Here is an 18,097-nt window from a genome sequence, read left to right on the forward strand (position 1 = left end):
CCAGGTGTATTTGGTGGAAAACCAGGAAGGGAGGATGGCCCATTGACACCAGGGAGAAGCACTGGTGGGAGACCAGATATTCCTGGGTAGGCAGTTGGCAGGCTAAGGCCATGAAGTGCATTACTGTCCACTGCAGGTTGCTGCTGGGCTGGCAAGTTGAGTACATCGGTTACCTTCTTCAAACGGTCAAGTTCTTGTTGAGCCATAAGCTGGCGGACAGTGGTAGGTGCAAGGTAGTCTTTTTCTCGATCAACCTGGTTGCCCAGGGTTTCCTGCACTTTTGCAATGTGCTGCTTCGAGAAGATATGATCACGAATTGAAAGTCTAGCTGTATACTTCACACCGCATAACATACACTCAGGCCTCGGTCCATCTGGAGAGCCTTGGCTTATCATGAATGGCTTTCCAATGTTTATTTTAAACTTTTTTTCTTTTGCACGGGCATTTTGGAACCAGACTTGCACAACACGTTTCGGGAGTCCTATTTCATTGCCCAGCATTTCACACTCTTGCATAGTAGGTGTGCGGTAGTCACTGAAGCAAGCCTTTAGGACTTTAAGCTGTAGATTGCTCATTTGGGTTCTAAAACGTTTGTGGGCATGTCTATCTCCACCAGCTTTTGCAGACTTGAAAGGATTAGCACCTCCAAATGGACTGGGTGAACTGGGATCAGCCAGACTTGAAGTCTCGCTCCTGTCAGCACTATCATCTACATCATCATCTCTGGAATTGAAGTAGTCACTGTCTTTGCCAGAGAAACTTGACGGGCTAACCATGCTGAAAGGGAATCTATCCTCACTTAAATCTGAGGTTTGTGCAAGGTTTATTTTGTTCTCAGTCATTTTCTCACTTCCATTTATTGTAAGATTCTCCACCTCATTATTGGTCTCATCTCCGGTTGTAGCATCACTGACAGCTGTGTTAATTGAGGAGGTCTCATCGAAGTCAACTTTGTTATCAAAAGAGGCTTCTGCAGAGCACATGTTAAACCCCTCAAGATCATCAGTATGTTCTGCTTTTACAGATGATAAGCTCAATAAGTTTTTTAGTGGCATTTCGGAAGGTTTAACTGGAGTGGAAGAAGCATTAGGAGGCTCACTTTCATTCATCTCAGTCTTTGTGGATACTTGTAGGTAGTCAGCAAAAGTGTACTTATGGGGACTTTGACAGCCATCATCTTGAGGCATCATTGGACTTGGAGGCAAACTAAAGCCTGCCTGTTTTGCCTCATGCCAGTGTCTTGAGCGAATGTGACTATCAAGAGCTGACTTGGCCTTGAACAATGCCCTGCAGAATGGACACTTTTTATGACTTTGGGAGGGCCCAACTGCTCTAAATTGTCCTTTCCTTTCTCTGGCTCGGGTGTTCTGAAACCACACTTGGACAACTCTTTTCTTCAGGCCAACTTCCCGTGCAATGTGATCTAACATTTTTCTTGTTGGGTTTGAATCAAGTAAGTATTTATCATAAAGGATCTCAAGTTGCTCTGGAGTAATGGTAGTTCTAAGACGTTTATCTCTGTGATGATCTTCTGCACTGTTATCTTTTTCATGAGATCCATCCTCTTTTTCATCTAATTTACGTTTCATAGAGTTAGAGTTCACAGCAAGGCCAGAGTTGCTTGGATTTGGCATCTGGGATAGGGCTCCAGAAAGAAGTTGACCAGTCATAAGAGGGTTATTTGGATCAAAGATCATATAGGGCATATCCAGTGGCCTTTCTAAAAACTGTGAGTGTAGAAATTGGTTTTGGGCGGCCATAAAATGCATGTGTTGGTGCTCCTGCCACAGCTCTACTGTTGGGAAAGCGATTTTGCACTGATCGCAGTGATACTGTAACATGTGTTGCGGTAGGCTATTGTTAAGAGAAGACAGTGCAATTGAAAGGGGACTTGATGAGACAGCTGTAGACTGGGGCTGGGAATGGGGTCTAGACATTTGTGGTTGGGGTACTTTTTGTGGTGGAGGCTGTGGGGTTGAAGTCTTAGAAGTTTTTAACTCACTCAGGTTCTTGGGTGCTTGTAAAGGGGCAATCTCTCCCGATTTTGTTTTTTCAAGGAGGAGCTCAGGTTTGGGTGAGGTTTTCCCTACATCAGGTCGAGGTGAAGGCATTAAGGGAGAGCTGGAACCAGAGCTACTTGCTGTTACAAGAGAAGGTTTTGCCGTCTCTGCTGGCTTTGCTAAACTCTGCTCATTAAACTCTGCAAACTCTTCTAAGTGGTTTTCATCTCCAACTTCATCATCCTCATCTTTGTAGCATTGCTTCTTCTGGTGAGTAATGAGGTCGAAAATTCGGGGGAATATGACACTGCATTTCTTACATTGGTACTGCATGTTGTTGGTCCTGATGTATCGTTCATTTGTTAATTCTTTCTTTTCGCTGTCTTTTGTATCTGCTTGGTTCTCATAACTCTTGCGGGCCTTCTGACGAGCATTTTGGAACCACACCACAATCACTCGTGTTGGCAGGTTGAGCGCCGTGGAGAGCTGCTCAATTTCATCATCCTTGGGGTAAGCATTGGTATCAAAGAAATCTTGGAGTACTCGCAGCTGATAATCTGTGAAACGTGTTCTTGATGACCTTTTGTTTGCCGTAGCATCAGTTCTGTAGTACTCTAACATATTCACTTGGGATTCAAGTCTGATGTCTTCCAGTGTGGTCATGGGTGGAATGTTGAAATTGTAAGGGGAATCTTTGCTTCTTTGACGTTCTTTGAAGAGTGTATTGCGGAACCAGTGCTTTATGACTTTCTGTGGAAGGCCAGATTTGTCTGCCATTTCTTGAATCTGTTCTTCGTTGGGAGAATTATTGATGTCAAAATGAGCACGGAGGATTTTTAGCTGATCGTCTGTGATTCTGGTGCGAGGACGCTTGAACTGAGACTGCCGCAGGAAGTTTGGATCCAGTCCCAGTTGTTGTTGACATAACTGTGTGAGGTCAGAAGATAAAGAGTCCATTGTTGGAAGCTGCAGTGCAAGCTGTGGGGGTAGCCCAGGGTGCTGCACTGATTGCATCATCAGTGGTGGGAAAATTGGCAAGTCAAGAGAAACAGGGAGCTGCACTTGAGGAGGTGCAGTTGGTGGTGGAGGTGGTGGTGGTGGAGGAGGTGGTGCTTGCTGGGAAGTTTGTAGAGGTGATGGAGATGGTGTCTGCGATTTTCCTACAGATGTAGTGGCAGGGATAGCTGTCACTGGGGCAGGAGGTGGAGGAGGTGGCGGAGGGGGAGGTGGTGGGGGAGTTTCTGGAGATCCTGGGTTTATGGGGTACAGCTTGTCATATGCCTCCCTGTACTGTTGTGCAAACTTCTCCAGCTCCACATATGGAAAGAACTGCCCATGCACATGTTCCTGATGGCTTTTGAGAATAAGCATGTTGGAGAAGAACTTTCCACACAGTCCACACTCAAGTTTGTCAGTCAACTCTTCCTCTCTGTTCTTTTTTTGGCTTTTCTGTCTATTCTCATTGTACTGAATAACCAATTCAAAGCCAAAGTTCTCTAGTAATGCTTTAGCAGCATTACCTCTAGCTCCTGAGATGATGCGTGGCGGAGGAATAAGAGGTTCTGAAAATGTAGGCTTTCTGGAATCTTTTGTATCTTTTGCGCTATCAATATCATTAGCTGTGTCCTGCTTTGATTTGCTCTCCTGCTTTTCTAGGTGCTCTTCAGCATCTCTGGACATTTGAATCTCAGACAGATTAAAGTGGTTGGAATCAGTTTTATGCTTGTGACTCTGCTGCGGTGCTTTCTGCTGCTGCATTTGAGTCTGAGAGGCCTGCTGTTGAGCTTGCTGCTGAGAGAGCTGAAGCTGTTGTTGTTGGCCCAGCTGATGTTGTTGCTGCATCTGCTGCTTCAGATCTTCTAGGAATGATCCCGTCATACCAGGCATCCCAAACGCAGCCGAATGCAATGCAAGCTCAGGGCTGATGTTAAATTCAGCACCAGGGATGTAGAATGGGAAGAGGAACTGGGGCTGCTGGAATTGCATTAGAGCTTCTGGTGTCATTGGGAAATGCGGGAAGAAAGCTGGGTTCAGAAACTGTGGCTGAAAGAATGCAGCTTGCTGCTGGAGCTCATGCTGCAGTTGCATCTGAAGCTGTGCTGGTGACTGGGTTAGTGGGTAGGTGGGCTGCACAGAGATGTGATCAGTAGTTTGTTTTATGGTAACGTCTTTGGTATCTACAGCGTTTTCTTTGTTAGAGGATACTGGTGCACTTGCAGAATCAGTGTTTCCCTGATTAAGTGGAACAGGGCTTTTAGATGAAGTACTTCCGCTGCTACCACCCCCAGTACTGGTACTAGTCTCCATTTTGGCGGTTCGTGCTTTTGTCTGATGAAGTACAGACCTCATGTGAATCTCCAGGGTTGAGCTTTGGCTATAAGCAACGTTACAGATATTGCATTTGTATGGTTTGTTGTCAACATTGTTGCTGGTCTCCTGGGGAACTGGGCTGGAGGCCTCTTGGATAACTTTCTTTAGCTTATGCAAATGTGAGACAGAATTGTAGTGAACAAGGAGAATGTTCTTTTGGGTGAAAGACTCTTTGCATACTGTGCATTTGTATGGACGTGATGGGTCTAGAAATTTTTCCATGGTGAAATTTGGGCCTTTCCTAAAAGGCAAGGTCCGCTTTGGCTCGGAGCCCATATCATCAAGCAAGGAGCTGCTATCACTTCCAGTTGGACTGGCCTTCCCTTCTTGGTCAAGTTCCTCATCTTTGTCTAGCTCATGCTCAAAGGCTTGTGCCTCTTCTAGAGCCCGCATTTCACTCTCAGCTATGTCACCATTTAGGGGCAGGTTCCCACAGAGTTGCTGCACTTCGGCTTCACTCAGCTCAGGGTGACCAGTCTCCAAATGCTTTCGAAGGGCAAGGAATGTCCTGAAACTGCGCTGGCACAGACTGCACATGGTGGCCGCACGGATGGCGTGGTATTGGGAATGTATTTCAAGCTTCTGCATAGTCTTGAAAGCCAGGCTGCAATGGTTGCAGCGGTATTTGTAGACGTGGCGATCAGAGACTGAGAGCTGCTGGCGCTTCTGAAGATCACCAAGATGCTCCTGCATGGAGTCTGGGCTCTTCCTGTCTTGCCCACTCGCTTTCTTCCAGTCAGGGGCCTCAGCAGCCTCCTTTGGTGGTTTGAGTTCCTCATTGGAAAGTTCAACCTCACTTTTTTCTTGGCCTGTGCTGCTTTTCAAGTCCTTAGAGCTGTTTCCTGTAAAAAATCATAAAAAAAAAAATATTTAAAAATTCTTCCAAAGAATTTTCATTGTATTGTATTATTGTTTTGACTTTTCTAAGGAATCCTCTATAATGTGGTTCATACATTTCAGATGACACTGTGGCAGCATAAATGTGCTTACCCATGGGTTTTCCAGATCCCTCAGGGATAACAGCTGAAGAATCTATCAAAGATGGGACTTGGTCTTGTAATGATACAGACAGCAAGGAATTGGGCACTGTAACATCTGGACCTGCAACCTGAAAAAAGAAAATACATAAATAATGTTATATCACAGCCTTAACCGCAATCAAACCAACATAAGATAAACAAAAAACAGATTTATAAATAATACATTTGTTAAAAATGTTAAGCTTAAAAACAGAGATACAGGGACTTCCAACAGATCGATTTCAAAACTGCTGTTTTGTGATTTAATAAGAGGAGAATTTTCCAGTTTAAAACATATTCTTGGAGAATACGCTAGGCCTGGGAAATGCTTATCCAATTATTCACTGCCAACACTGTCAGAGTATGATCTTGATAGCAAGGCTGACAGAGTTAGTATTTTATTTTATTTTTTAAAGAAATTAATGCTGCACATACCGTCATAAGTAACTTCTCCACACAGTCTGGAGCCACGCTATGAAGGTGGGTGAGATGCAGTTGCAAGTGAATCTTGTTGCTGAGGACATCCTGACACAAGGGGCAACTGATAACTGGCTGCATGGAATGCTGGGACATGATGTGCAGCTGTAAACGGTTTGCATCTTTGTTACTGTAATTACAGTATGGGCACTGCTGCACCTGAAAAGACAAAGTTTATCATACAATTGCCATACATTATTGCACTGCTCCGAACAACTACATATGAGTGATTCTGCAACATGATGCCTTAAGAAAATCAAATTCCAAACAAAACAAGTACAACTCCAAATGTCTATAAAATTAAATTTCCTCTAATTCACTGAAGTTTTCATTTCTCATAACTTAATTAAAAAAACCTAATCAGGTAAGTAAGTAAATAAACTTGCATGAATCTCTGGAATTTCTAATCAGAAGATTACAAAGAATGTTGACATTAACCATTTCAGATTATGCCTGGTTCTCATTACACAAAGAACTTTTAAACTGCAACTTCTCTCTACCTGTTTTAATGTGTAGCCCTTTCAGAAATAATTCAAGTCCTGTACCATTCAGCCATGGTAATGCTTTTTTATAAATACAATTTTTTTTATTTTTTTTTTAAGGGAATGAATACAATCTAACCCAGAAATTCAATTTATACACAAGGATGGCTCAGTCTTCTTATGAAGCCCTATTTTTTGCAAACAGATCAGAGTAACTAACCTGCTCATTAGACAGCGTCTTCTCTTCAGCTGATTTAGCTCTCTTGGTTGGAGTGTCATTTTCTTTCTCCTGCTGAAGCGACCGCTTCCCTGCTGTAGCAGTCCCCAGGGTTTCTTTAGACAGTGTATTAATTCCTGTGAATAAACAGATAGGATATCTTCTGTCACAAGATTATTCTGGACTCCTGATGCTTAAAATCTCCTGACAGATGACAATGACCCTTATTTTTATAAGATGCCATTTCTGGGTAACATGAGCTTATTGTTAGGAATGTAGATCTGATAAAAGGTTATTGGGCGACTCACATTATGCGAGACTCAGATTATTTTATTAATAATGATAATAATAAAAAAAATCTTCAAAAAGCATTTAAATTGAATTATACCACAGACAAATTGTGTATTGATTCTGAGCATGAATACTAGACAATCCAGAAAAAAATCTATATTCACAAAAGCAACCGAATGAAGATATTCACAAATAAATAGAGGTTCGAATTCATTGTTATTGCATTGCAGGTCAGGGTACCATTATGCAGTTCATTTGGGGGATATAGACAGCCAAATCACAATTTCCAACAGCCCCCTGAATATCCATGCTTCACACTCTGTATTAGAGGGGGTTGCCATGTTATTTCCATTTTAGCTGAGCTCAATTCAGCAAATCAGCCCCCAGTTGTATTTAGAGTATGCTGCGCAGAGTGATAAATCTTTCATTACCCCTGTATCCTCAGATACAGACAGTGTCCCAGCCTCCTCAGTCAATGCAATTTATCCTCTCGCTGCATATGCAGTGAACAAAGAAAGCCCTGCTCGCTGTTCTTCACTCTAATCTGGTCACTCTAGGCTAAATGTGTGTATTACTCTTATGAATCAAAGCTTAGCAAAGCAGTCATCGAAAATGGATGGTAAAAAGATGTTGGGAAAAAGTATTTTTTTTCTGCTCTGTATTTATTTAAGTATATTTCAATATCTGCTGCGTGTTCATGCATTTTAATTCTTGGCATTACAAGGCATTCTGCTTATGTTATTGTGGTCTTGCATATCAGGAGCATGACATATTGGCCTGCCAAAAAAAGTGACACAAGAAGAGGGGAAAAACCACAAGGGCGCAATACAAATTTCCAAGAGTATCAAGAGTATGGTCTGCAGTCTCGAATGTCACAATGTCACATGCATTTCATAACAAACAGAAAACCTCATTTGCTAGGCTCTCCAATCTCATTGCTGTACATCTGAGCTTTTTTTCTCCCCCTTCTGTTTATTATGAGGATTTCTAATTTTGACTTTCAATTTTCACCATCTTCCACTCAATCTGCAACTAAATTATTTCCTGGGTGAGGAGGTGACTCCTGGACAACTGGGTGCAAACACATTTCAATATGCAATGAGGCCCCTTCCATTGATTGCCATCATATCGAATGTAAATGTATGGTCTGAGGGCTAATCTGCTCTACATGATGATCCATCTATATGATTTATTTTCTTAATCAACACTCTGCTTTCATAAACATTTAAAGTGCATTGGAGATGGACACACTAGGCTGTCAGAAATGAAAACGGGAGAGACAATGAGGAAAGAAAAGCCATCGCAGCATTTAATACAGTACATGTTCCATTTCTGTTGTGCATGAGGTTTTGTTAAACTGTCAGCTAAATTAACAATTTAAATATTCTAAAGATGACACATGTATGTATGTGTATATATATATATATATATATATATATATATATATATATATGCATTTAATAATTATTTAATAACAACTTTATGTAGAAATGTGTCAGGACTCAATGGCTCTTTATGCGATCTGTACCTCACACTAAATGAGAATGCCCTTTTTCTTTGTCTACAGACACACACACAGTGCAATGAAGCAATAGAGAAAATAATTGTGACACCACAGCCCCCCTTCACATCCGAATGACAAATGTCTTTGAGAAGCAGGACCTAGCTTGATTAGATAAATCAAACTGTGATTTATGATAGTCAAGCTGTTTGCATTACAGGGACCAGTGCCGTGGACAGGAAACCCATCTTTATTTACAACTGTCAATGGGATTTTAAAATCATGCAACCTACGCATGGCTTCTTTAAAGATCTCTGTTTAAAGAAGAGAAACAACTAAACTAAAAGAATAAACAACATATGTCGCTAATGTGATCTATTCAGTGAAGGGCTATCTTGTTCATTTTCAAAATTTAAATTCATCTCATTGCACCATTCATCATGAATACAATTTTACATGAACAAAACCTGGAGTAGTACTCCCTCACTTTGAAATCTTCGCAAAATAGTACTGTGCATTCATAAGAAAAGCTATTTTATTTCAAAAAATTCTTTCCCCTGCAAACGCCAATTATACAGGTCTTACTTGATAAAGGCATCATAAATTTACTATTCAATTTACTGGTCTTCAGTCCAGCCAGTCTGGCTGAGGTGACAGGGTAATAAATAAAGCAGGACCCTGGGACGCTCCAAGAACTTTAGTGATTTACAAGGACAAGAGGTTAAGGTTACGCATTAGTGTGACCTACAGTTCAGCAGATAACATTTGAATACTCTAAATTCTCAGCTTGCACAGTGCAGCCCTGCTTTCTCATCGCTCTCGCAAAAAAAAAAAAAAAAAAAATACAATCTGAGTCCATCAGCTTTACCATCGCACTTCAGACGAGGCGTAAACCGACGGATGTCATATTTGGCAACTCCTACAGGACTCTCTGAATCGTTTAATTCAGCAACAGAAATCATAGCTGTAGGCTTCAATGAAATATGTAAATACTTTTAATTTATTTTAATCTAATATCTAGAAAGACTGAAATTAAATAAAATGCAAGACAGATCCAATTCTGAATATTTACCACTAGAATTTGCATGTTTCCAGCTTGGAAACAAGCCTTTATTTAATTCAGCTGCATTATTTAAAATTTAATAAGCATCTGATTTGAAAACAATATTTAATTTCCCTGCTAATTTACAGCAGGTATGCAGAAAATGTTCTTAGCCATAATGACAGCTAATTTTCATCTTTGCTTGTGTTTGCTGAATTATCTCTTTACCCTAAAGCCATCACACTGGCATGCTTCCATACTACATCTAAACAGAGCACAAAGTAATCTGGAGTTGATCCAGATTAAGACATTTGCATGGAAAATGCAATTTGGATTATAATTAATCCACAGTGACACTAGATTAAAATGAAAAAGTAAATGGGCTGTTTTGAGAGATGCTGCCTATGAAGATGAATATTGTGAATATCTCTACATATAATCTTTAATATGCAGGAGCCTGGTGTTTTATATTCCAACCCACATTAAGGATTTATTCCTTTTTAGACCAAAAAAACAAAACAAAAACATAACATATGGGTTCAATAGAGCAACCCATTCTGACTGCTCAAAATCAAAACAACAGCCATTTGGGGATAGATATTTTCTAATTTCAATTTAAATACCGCAGCCTTAAAAAAAAGGAAAAGAAATTGTCGCAATGCAAAAGTTTGCAAGCATAATATTCCCATTAAGGTTTGAGAACGCTAGTTTAAATGGGACCTGCATCTCAACCGCAGCGTTAAATGACGCCGCATGTAATAGGTCATGTAAATGCATTGAGTACGAAGTGCCTCAGACAAGCCTGTCATGGCTATATGGATAAAAGATAAACGACTGGCTAAACTAATAGGCTCTGTCCTGTTTCAGCATTTCCTCTGCTCCATTGAACCCAACATTATGTAGCTAGGTATGGTGTGCATGAAAAGACGCCTAATGTAATATTCATTTCGACCATATATTTCCATCTCATACATAAAAAAGCACATATGAATTCTTATTTGGCAAATCAAATATAACAGAGCCTTAGGTAGTGATGCCAGATGCTAGCTCCAGGGGCTGTTTCCTGATCTCAACACAACACTGTTTTGTAAAGATTGTTGCCTTTGCTAATGTGCTACCAGTCAGACGTGTACGTAGATCTACAGTCCGAGGACAATGAGCTCTAATAGGTGGTGCGTTGCTTCTTTAAAAAAAAAAAAAAAAGGAAAAAGGGTTACAAAACTATATACTTGAGCACTGTCTAATCCTATGCTCATACAAAATTAATATGTCATCAGAGGAATCGCAAGAACAGAAAAGATTAATGAAAGGCGCTTAAAAAATTACAAGCGTACAAACTGATTTGATTAAAAAAAATAATCTCAGTGGTCACTGTGGAACATTCTTTGCCTTTATCCACATCTCTGCCATCAGATGGCTATGATTAAAATGGGTCAGCGGGAGGCTACTGATGGCATGCTCATGCAACCCACACATGCAGCTGTTATTAGCAGGAAAAGCCCCATTGGAGCAAAAAAGGTAGGAGTAGTGTATGTTAGTGACTAAGCGACATTGAAGAGAGGGTACCGGGGGTGAAAAAAAGACCAAAACTAAAGGTCTTACTGGAGTCCTTCTCCGTTGTCTTGCCTTCTATGGCGTCCTTCTTGCTCGAGTCTTTGTCCTCGGCCGCGGCCAATGAGGAGGCTCGTGGGGATTCCTCGCTGTCTTCACCTGGTTCCTCTACAATTGAACACAGGAAGGGCATTTGGTTACCCACTAGCGGTTACAGTGACTGGTTTTGAATCGTCTCTGAACACACCAAACACTGCCGTATGTGTGTGTGTGTGTGTGTGTAGACAAAATACACCACAAGACACTGGTGCGGGGGATCCGTCTGGTTTCATTAACCCTGGGATACTGAAATATGAATGTTCTTCACACACCTCTCCAGATTGTTAGCACTGGGCAGATTACATGGACATTTTTCCGTAGGCTCAACACCCCCCCCCACCCCCTCGTGTTTAATAATTCTGTGTATCTTTGCAGCGCTGCCAGTGGATTAATCTGTTTATGCTGTTAGGTGATAGGTCGAGGCCGTGCGCCTCTAATCCCTGAAAGGCCTACTGTTCCCTTTCATCCAGAGAGCATTTGTCTCTCACTGTGCTGATGTCACATTTTAATGAATTTTTAGCAGGCTGAGTAATGCCAGATAACCACTCCTGTCTTTCCCCCCTCCACCCCATGCAGCTTCCATCACACGGCACACGACGGGGAAGAAAGAAAGAGAGAGGGAGGGAGAGAGAGAGAGAGAGAGAGAGAGCGAGGGGGAGAAATAAACATATTTTGGAAGACTCCGCGAGAAATGAAATAAATTAGGACAACATGAGGCAGGAAAATGGCGTTCAAAGTGCTGCGCTCATCCATTTTATAAAACCTTAATAACCATATAAATTGACCACGGGGAGGCAAAAAGGTCATCGGTATATTTGCATACAATCACTCAAGTCATTGTTTGGTAAGCAGAGGGGCCCTGACTGCAGATACATGATATAATTAACCCTTTAAAACTCCCCACACGGTGCTGGCACCGACGTTTTAAGTGCAATACATTAAGTGGAAATTATATACAGCATGAAATTTTCATGGCAGATGCTGGGAGTGATTGAAAGGAAAAATTGTGCTGCACTCTAGTCCTGATGTTTTATTAATAATATTCTGACAACAGGATGAAATATCTCCTGTCACTGCTGGCAGCCGGCTGCAAAAATTGCTATTTTGGCGCACACGCGGTGACGGTGTGCTCTAATACATCCTGCAACAAAGACACTGTCTGTGTGTGTGTTTGTGTGTGCCGTGTGTGTGTATGTAAGACAGCTGGGGGTATCTTTAGACATACATGCCGCATTTCTACAAAAATAAATGGCATAAATCGCCGCGTTTGTGCTTAGGAAACAAAAAGCCATTTCCATTCATATACAGAATTTAAAAAGAATAAATAGAAAATAAACTAAAATAATAATAATAAATAATAAATGATCATTTCTGCACAGTCATTAGGGGTGAGAGATATAACGGTATACAAGATTACCGGTATATTTGTCCACCAGTAGAGTGTTGTCTCTATCACAGGTACGTTTATCTGATGTTGCAGTGCTGTGTTGTCTTGAAAGCTTATCATGTGAATGCATTTTAAGCCTTGTGGTTTAAAAACAATTGATTTTAAACCGTTCAAGCGTAATAAGCAGCGAATGAGGACTCATTTCTGCACATAAAGCCACTGTTCATACAGTGCGTGAGTACTTTTTAGTGCCTTGAACAGTCAAATACATATACTTATGTCATAATGCCCGCCTTTGCAAGTATCCTCATAAACAGTTGTTTTATGTCTTAAGTAAATGGTTGATTAAAAAAAGTGTATGTGCAAGTGCATATTAGATTAGTGCACCCACCCTTAAAGTGACAGCAGCCTAATAAACCTGATTTGATCTGTTTAGTATTTGCTTAAAGCTTAAAGGGAAGGTCTATTTCATTTGTGTTTTTTTTCTATTGTAGTTGTTATCCTATTGTTTGTAATTATTTTATCACCGACTACCTGTCTTCAGTGGGCTTGTTTTTGTTTTTATACTTGTGTTAGTTAGGCTAATAAGGCCATAACTGTGTAGGCCAATCGACAGCCTTAATTTCAGGTTTTTGACATGATTTGATTTGACATTTTTTAAATTAAACATCAAGGCTTTCTGGCTTTAAAAAAAATATTATAAAAATGAAAGTACTGGTAAGCTACACTTATGTATAAGTAAGCTACAAATGTCTAAATTTCATTGCATACAGTATGTACATAACATACAACATGAATCTCGCTCTCTGTGCCTCACTTCCTTCCTGTCGCAGAGGCAGTTGAAGCAGGACTGGGGGTGAGTGTTGAGGGGGAAAGCGGTATTATGGGGAAAAGGGGATGTGGACAGAGGTAGTGTTGAGCTTAAGACAGTGTCAGGACTGAGGGCTAATCAAAGAGAAAGAGAGAGAGAGTGCATTGCCTCAATAGACAGATGGGGGTTAGGACCAGCTGGATGTCTGTGATCATGACCAGATTTCAGGTCAGTTAATAAAAGAGACACACAATCACACACACAAACACACACACTCTTACACAAACACCACAGCACAATGTCACACCCTAAGGGTACAGGGGCCAGGCTGTGGTACCTCCCCCTTCACTCGCCCCCTCTCTCTCCCCACGTCCTAAGCGTGAGGCGCTCTCTTCAGACGGCTAGATTTACTGACCCAGTCCCCCTAGCTGGGAAATGAAGTGTCAAAGTGCTAGTGAGCGTCTCTACCTCGAGGGGGCATCAAATTTTTAAGGCGATCGTGGAATGCATTAATAAAACATGGAGTGTCACAAAAAAGAAAAGGGCAAATTATGAAGGTAGTAACAGAAGGAATAAGGGAAGAAAAGGATGAGTTGCTATCATCTGGGTCTCATCAGACAGCATTTTTTTTCCTCTCTTTCCTTCCACTGTCCTTCTCTCTCTCCCTCGTCTTTTAGCAGGGTGTTCTGCAGTTTTTCTGGTATGCATTTCAAGAGCGAGAGAAACTCCCAGACATGCTTTCCTATACATCATAGCGGTGTCTGCCCTGCGCCTGACCCTGGCAACAGTTTGAGTAATCTGAATGCTTTACAGAGGCAGCGTGTCAGCAGCGTTGAAGGGGTGCAAAGGGGGGTTCGGCAGACTCTCTGCCCATCAAACTTAATCGCAAACAGCAGAGCCATAGACAACTTTTACTGCCCCCGCCATCCCTTTCAAGCAAAACCCACAAACACATCAACCACACATCACCGACGGTTCTCTGTTCGCCAGTCTCCCGTGAGACCTGCTCTGATGTGGGTTGATCGGCATGCTGGAGGGAGACTGGGGTCAAAAAGGCGTCACAATTAAAGCAATCCTGTGTTTTTTCCTCATCAAAACACAACAGTCCCCCTTGCACAACCACCATACCTACAAAAAGAGATGGCATCCATGGAAATTTACAAATACGATGACAGACACTTTCTTTTCATTAAAGCACCAGGCCTGTCCAGTATATAGAAATCATAATGACAAATGTGGAGGGCAGGATTCTCACTCTCTCTCCTCTTGGGGGCTATAACACCTCAGTGAGGTCATTATCCGGCCAGTAAAAGAGACACCTACCATACACAGCCGTGGATACCCCCCAAAAAATGACTCATTAAAATGTGTCCCCCACCTCCACCTTAGACTGATGGTTTATTTATGGTTCTTAAAAAAATAACAAAGAACATATTGAAGCTAGGCTAATATCTAAAACAAATTACAACCACACCGCATTTTTGCAAAACAATTAAATCAGTAAAAATATTAGTAACAAACACATACTGTACATACACATTAAACAACAATAATTATGATTTTATTTGGATATATTATTTGATTTATATATGATAGTAATTTCTATATTATTAATAGTATTAACTACAATTAATTGTAAACTATTAAGCTATTATTAATAATAACAATTATAGCTCTTTGCATCACTGTCATTTCTTATATTTTTATTTAATATAAAAACAAATTAACTATTGTTATTATTATTGTCATCATCAACATCATCAATAATAATACATTTTCGCATGATTGTCATTTCTTCTAATTTCACTGATCTCAGCATTTGTGAAAATGCAATGTGGTTGTAATTATGATTTCTGGACTGTCTCTTCTTGTTGAGGTGTAAGGAACACTAATTTCCCAGCACACCACAGGTTGGCTCTGAGCTGCCCAGGGTTTTCATGATGTCACATTCTTTCCCCCCATGGTTTTCATTTGAGCCGCTCCATTTTAAAGGAAACTTTGAAACTCGAAACCCTGTACTACTTTGTTAAGGGCCAGTTGTAATACTTTCAGGATAATAAGCTTTACTGACTTGTTGATCCCCCCACCCAAATCTCTCTTCTTCTTTTTTTGCTCCCTTCTTTTTCCAAATTTCAGTGTATTTAACAAGCATTTAGATCTTAACCAGATGCTGTTAATGTACCATGTCTAAAATACTAAACATCCACGTGGAGAGCGGGCCCATTTCCCTTCACGGCTCTGCTGCTGCTGCTGGGGGACACAAGAAAGCTGCTCTTTCTCAAAGGCAAGCACACTTCTACTGCAGTACACCTTGTGCATCAGCAATCAGAAAATGTCTTTTGTTGCTGTCAGTTACTTTCATCCAAGGAAGTTTTCCTATGCTACCAGCTCTTCTGTGATGTATGATGCACTTCAAAACATTAATCACCTCCATCAAATGAATAAACATGATGAAGATTAAAGCTGCTTCTTTTGCTGCACCAACACAAATTTCCCTCTCATTTCTGCAGACTTGTGTTCCTGCGCTCAGCCACATAAGGGATATTAATGGCTCCAAATAACTAGCATTAAATCTAGCATCTTCAAAGGTTTCCGCAGACAAACCCCAAACACCTGCATCGTACACAAAAAGGCTTTTTGTGTCCGTGCCATTCAGATCACCTGAGGCATCCGGAGAAAGGAGGCACTGCAGCCAGGCTTACTTTAGCATTCGAAAATAATATAAAAAGATCCCTCCTCGTTTTGTTCTCCCCCCTCCCTCCTCGCTCCTTTCTCTCTCTCTCTCTCCTTTTTATTATACTCCATCCAATATTTATTCAAGACATGATTATAAACATCTGCCCGGGTAGCCGTTTCATCTACACAGGAGCCAAAGGGGCTGGAAATTTCACACACGGCCGCCAACATGACCTCGGCTCAGACGGAGCATGGAGGTTTTTTTTTTTCTTCAGCGCACCGCACGGCTTCCTGTCTGTGACGTCTGAAAAGCACTAGGGGCCAGGGTTAATGGCCTTTCCAATCTCTGTGATAAGAATTCATTTTGTTCTATTACCAGCAGTTATCAGAGGAGGCTGCAGCATCACTTCAGCAGGAGGTTCAATCAATGAGAGAACCTAATGAAGTAACCAGCTCTAGATCTATTTTCTTGCTCAACTCTATCAGACAAATAAGACCTATCTGTCACCCCTGTGCGGGTCTGCTCTGGAAACCCAGAAAGCCTCGGCCAAACCCCGACCGCAAAGAGAGGAGAAACAGACAGCTGAAAAGGTGGTCTGGCGCGCATGCAGATTTGTCAAATATACACTGGGAGCTGCATCATCCTTCAAAAGAAAGGGGAAAACGTGGACTGGAAAGTACCAAAACTGACTACAATAACAAATTCCATAAGCACGTTATTATGATCGATCAAAACACTGACCCAATTTACTGGTTACATGTTAACATTCTGCAAATTCTTGCAGGACAGAAAAGACCTCAGTGGCCACATCTAATTAGACAAAATCACGGTCAAATTTCTGAATGGAAACGGGGCTGACAATAGCTGTGCAGCTCGATCTGTGGCGATGGCTAGGAAATGGCATCCAGCGAGGAAAATGAATGAGTCCGTGCGCTCCCTCCAACTCCATAAAAACATGCAAAAAATGTCCATTTCATTACTTGCTAAACAATGTCATATGGGCTGCACTGCCCCCTAATAGACCCTGACAAAGGAGTACCAGCAGACATATGCTTTAAATAAATAAGATTACCCTGATAGACAGAGGCCTCTGACAGTGTTCCCTGTTCTCTCTCTCCCTATTTTTTTCCCCACCCAGCGCCTGTCGTTCTTGCCTTCATTTGTCTGATTCAGAGAAAATCAGAAGTACAGCAGATGCCCTGCTTTCGAGGGCCCATAAGTCTCTTTAATGGCCTTGAACCTGTAATGAAAGGCCAGGAGGGCATTCAAACATGAAGTTTGTCATGTGTTCTTGCATTAGAGAGATCTTTTGTTTGATTTGACTGTGACCTAATACAATTAAAAACACCATAAACATACTTTGTAATTAAGGGCATGCTGTATCTGTGCCAGAAAAGACAATGAAATCGCCCGTGGGCCTTTAGGAGGTGTCAATGGCAGTTTCACAACATACTAATTGTGGCTTATTGATTCAATTTGAACAAAGTTGTTTTTTGTGTGTTTTTTTTTTTTAAAGGAGGAATGGGAAAATTATGTTGGGCTGGGACAGTCAGCGTACAATTTGAGTCAAAAGAGCGTGATCAATATTTAAATGACTCTCTGCATTGATTTAAAATTAACTTTCAATTAAGACATCTGTTGGACTTTTAACTACAACACTTAGCCATTGAGGAGGAAATAAGGGAACATTTATTGATACTCTTAAACAGCAGTGGCCATTCCGCCATCGATTCAGTCATTTGCGCTGGCATTGGTATGCAGGAGGTTCTAACTCTTTTCTCCCAGGCACCACGCTAACAGCCCCTGGCCCTGGCCTTAGCGGAGGACTTAAATAAATATATAAAGTCCAAATCCATCTCGCTGGACAGACAGAGGGAGATTAACCTTTATCCGGAGCTAAGTCAAAGGCATGTTATCTGCGGAACTGTTTGGAGCTGTAATTACATGGGCTCCATGTTTGTAGCCGATCGAATAGAACTCCTTGTGCTGCGTCGGCAGTCCGGAGGGGGAGAGACTTTCTAGCCGGCCTAATCAGGTAACAGACACCTTTTGTTTTGGGAGCTCATTGATGGATGAAATCTTTATCTGTAATATTGATCAGCCGGGACTCTAAACTGTCTATCTTGGCTACTGGAAGCTTTAACAAGATTGCCAACTGGAGTATATCAGTTAA

At 41.3% G+C, this 18,097-nt stretch overlaps 1 protein-coding gene across 4 annotated transcripts in view; it reads right to left on the reverse strand.

Moving 5' to 3' along the window:
- Positions 1 to 18,097, reverse strand: part of zfhx4 (zinc finger homeobox 4) — a 74,609-nt gene that overhangs the window by 4,707 nt on the left and 51,805 nt on the right. For 3 of the 4 annotated variants that reach the window (XM_039667063.2, XM_039667061.2, XM_039667062.2), the window contains exons 5-9: positions 11,002 to 11,118; positions 6,569 to 6,702; positions 5,825 to 6,025; positions 5,361 to 5,478; positions 2 to 5,212 (exon numbers count right to left, since the gene is read on the reverse strand). In XM_039667063.2, the coding sequence (XP_039522997.2) occupies positions 2 to 5,212; positions 5,361 to 5,478; positions 5,825 to 6,025; positions 6,569 to 6,702; positions 11,002 to 11,118 (5,781 nt within the window). The remainder of the gene's footprint in view (position 1; positions 5,213 to 5,360; positions 5,479 to 5,824; positions 6,026 to 6,568; positions 6,703 to 11,001; positions 11,119 to 18,097) is intronic. The other variant, XM_039667064.2, reaches the window with a different exon arrangement.

This window comes from Pimephales promelas, chromosome 22 (assembly GCF_988280905.1).
Source record: "Pimephales promelas chromosome 22, fPimPro1.hap1.1, whole genome shotgun sequence".
Classification (NCBI taxonomy): Eukaryota; Metazoa; Chordata; class Actinopteri; order Cypriniformes; family Leuciscidae; genus Pimephales; species Pimephales promelas.